The sequence below is a fragment of the Xenopus laevis genome, chromosome 7L (assembly GCF_017654675.1).
Source record: "Xenopus laevis strain J_2021 chromosome 7L, Xenopus_laevis_v10.1, whole genome shotgun sequence".
Lineage (NCBI taxonomy): Eukaryota > Metazoa > Chordata > Amphibia > Anura > Pipidae > Xenopus > Xenopus laevis.
This window is the reverse complement of record NC_054383.1, coordinates 117,845,836-117,849,422: the sequence shown is the minus strand read 5'-3', so window position 1 is coordinate 117,849,422 and position 3,587 is coordinate 117,845,836. Positions and strand designations below refer to the sequence as shown.

General features: G+C 40.6%; 1 protein-coding gene across 1 annotated transcript in view; it reads left to right on the top strand.

Moving 5' to 3' along the window:
- The window catches only part of XB5748694.L (provisional ortholog of CDC42 effector protein 4 L homeolog), a gene marked incomplete at its 5' end in the record, with an annotated part of 23,928 nt that extends 21,075 nt beyond the window's left edge, over positions 1-2,853 (top strand). Inside the window, 1 exon segment of the mRNA NM_001094380.1 lies at positions 1,489-2,853. Coding sequence (NP_001087849.1) covers positions 1,502-2,422 — 921 coding nt within the window. The 3' untranslated portion in view covers positions 2,423-2,853.
- Between the last annotated feature and the right edge of the window lie 734 nt (positions 2,854-3,587).

Genomic DNA, 3,587 nt, shown 5'->3' with positions numbered 1-3,587 from the left:
ATTGCGAGAAGAAAACTTGTTTCTGCGCCAAAAGATGTCGTCACCATTCTTCCATGTAATGTTTACGGTTTTATTAAGTATTTCTAACTAATTTACTGATACTAACTAGGTTTATGTGACTCAAGCTTTGACATTGTCTTACAGTGTAATTGTGCTTGTGAGGGCATAGAGCTCTTACAAGGGGGGGGGGGATAAGTTTTTTGCAGTTTATTCACAAGCAGCCAACCAGAACGGTCTTTCCTGGGAAGCCATAATAAACATTATATGGTTCTCACTCAGCTGTCCCACCACTCACTGCCCACCATGACTAGCACCCAACGGCTACTGTAGGCCTTCATTTCTCCACTGGGCTGAATGAGCAAGTCTGTCTGTGTGTAGCTAGATTCTTGTGATGTTATGTGTTAAATTCTTTATACATAAGAACATTTTGTTCCTCTGTTAAAAGGTTTTTATAGCAAAAGCCAGAGGCACTTTATTGCTTCTAGCAAAGTCTTTTGCATTTTGATGGAACTGGTACTGACTCAGCACCAGTGCCTCATTATGTGTCGGGTTAGGAGAGACCTTGAGTTAAAAAGAGGACAGTGATCTAAATAAGGTTGGAAGTGATTGACAAGACCAATAATGAGTGGCTATGGTATTTTTCAAGGATTGCTGAGGTTGGCTTGTGGGGCTCAGCAGGAATAGCAACTTAGCTCAGCTTTCTGAAGAACGCAAACTCTAGGGACAGACGTACATGGGAGAAGAGAGTAATTCATTACAGGGTCAGAATAAGACCCCTTTGTTTGTCTCCGCATGAGCTGTCACCTGACAGAAGATCAATAGCATGCTTCATAGACTGGTTTGGCCAGTGGTCGTTTTTAAAAGTCCCTTGGATGCATCCATCATGACCCATCAGTGAGGTGCTGAACTCCAAGGGGCATCTGCACAAGCCAGAAATAACCATGTTTGCACTTTTCTTTTTTTTTCTTTTTTAGAAGCATATGTGCTGTATCGGGTCTGTCAACTCCTTCTTCTTTCTGCTGTGTGTCCTATACACCTGGAGATTTTTATCTGTTGTAAATCATGATTGCTCCAGCTTCATAACCTGTTTGTTGGCAAACATGACCTGTTGCTATGGAATACCTGGAACACACATTGATCCTTTGTTGCATACCTTGACATAGAGCATTTCCTTGCATAAGTAGGGAATGTAGCCGGTGTTATTGGGTTAAAAGGTATAGCATTATGGATGCATAACAGACATGTTATAATTGAAATGACTGGGGTGGCTAGTGTTCTTTTCCCAAATATGCTATAGGAACCAGTAAGGAGTAAGTGGCAATCCCCTATGTACCATTTGTTTTCCTAGTAAAGAATGATTTCACAAGAAAACAAAGCTGCTTTAATGTTGGTAGCCCTATAACTTCCCTATAAACAGGTTCATAATGATGCTCTTTGCTTAGATTGGGCAATATTTTAATTCCTTTTTCTTTTCCTTTTGTATTGTAGATCCTCTGCCAAGATGCCCATCCTCAAGCAATCTGGTTCCCATTCAAAGAAGAAATCACGCATTGATAGAGACATGATTAGTGCCCCATTGGGGGACTTTAGGCACACCATGCATGTGGGCAGAGGAGGAGATGTCTTTGGAGATACATCCTTCCTGAGCAATCATGGGCCTTCCTCTGCCTCGCAAGTAGAAGCCCAAGCCCCCAAAAAGAACGGCCTTATGACACATGGTTCTGGGGAGCAAGAGGAAAGTAAAATGGCAGACTCTCTTAGTCAGATTTCACAGTCCTCAGGAATAGGGTCTGGTGCAGGAAGTGTCTCCTCTAGTCCAATAAACAACATTTCATCTAAAGAGGATAACTTGTGGAACAGCAACGTAGGACAGAGAGATCAGCTCGACTGGCTCTCCCCTGGAAAGGACTGTGGGATGAAGCATGCAGAGTCTATCTTGTCTTTCCACCTTGACTTGGGACCTTCCATCTTGGATGAAGTGTTAGGTGTAATGGACAAAGATATTTCTTCCAGTGACTGGAATAATACAGACGACCAGTTTGATTTTGGGTACAAATGCTCCTCAACTGGCACAGCAGATAATGAAAAATTTATAGAAGCTTCCTTGGGAGAAACAAAAGGAGTCCACTGTAATCTGTCAAACACTCTGCCAAGCACCAACCTCAACATACGCCACAACTCCATCCCTACCTCTGAAAACCCAGAGGCTAACCAATCTGCTTATGAGAGTGACAGCGAAGAAGAAAAACGCTCTATTTATGAAGGCATCGCAGATGATCCAGAGTCACACGACGGCCAACTGCACACAAGCCACCGAGTACAAGTAGAAGAGGACGATGATGACGATGATGATGATGACGATGAAGATGCAGGGCAGGGATACACATTTGATGAAGACCTTGATGATGAAATTGGTGTATAGGAGTGAAAATTGGTTTGGTGAACTCTTTATCTACTGCGCTTACACATTTGTTGGAGAACAGTGATCAACCAAAGGTCAATCATTGTAAATGGGATTTTAAATAAAACTGTTTAATAGAACTATATAAGGAAAGCAACTTAACAACCCTTTTCCTCTCTTGGTAGAACTTTGTACATAGCCCAATATATCTGGCTTTTGGTTAAAAATAACTTAGACATTAATTGCTGGAAACTTCTATATACATTCATGCGCACTACAATTATGTTTTCATTTAATGGATTATGATTGGGACACTTGAGAAAAAGATTTATGGAAAAACATATCAGTTCTAAGGACAATTTAAAAAAAAAGGGTTGCTGATTTTTATAGAATAAGAAAGGGCACAGAAGATGAGACATGGGATCGATTTAGGCACATATTTGTCTGTTGTTTTTCACATGAGGGAGTATTAAACCTGTTCTAAATTTAATTTCTGCCCCTGATCTATATATCCTTTGATCTCGGCCTAGAGCAGGGCTCGGCCTCCCCAAGCAAGTGGTAGCCAGATAGTAGAAGACCTTCTTTTGATGGGTTTAGAGCACATGCACTCATGCTCAATATAGGGGTTATTATACCTTGAGCATTTATGCTTTTTTTTTTCTTTTTTTCTATGAGATGACAATGTTTTGTGAGGGCTGATGGTGAGGGTGTAACCACAAAAACTGAAATCATTTTACAATATTATAGTTTTCACACAGTCTTTTATATAAATATATTGTATATTGACTAAAGGATTTTTGTACATGTTGAACACTAAAGAAGGACTATTTTTGGCTGAGGCTTCTGGAATGTAAGTGGAAGACCTTTTCTCTCATCTCCTGTTTGGTAGTTAAGACCATCCCAAGGTGCTTTTATGGACTGGTCCGAGAAAGGTCTTTTGCTCCTACAAAGTCCTGTTCTTAACACAATGCTGCAACATTTTAAACCTGGCTGCTCATGGATATGCGGTGTGAGCCGGAAAGATTTTATTTCTGTGAATGATTTGCTTTTTTAGATCATGTTCGTTGTGTTCTGGGTGAGTTACACCAATGCTTGCTGTGAAGTATCTCTAATATTGACTTTCTTATGGATGTTAAAAGGAAACCATGGATCTATCAGTAGCCTAAGAAGTAACATGGAGCCTTGA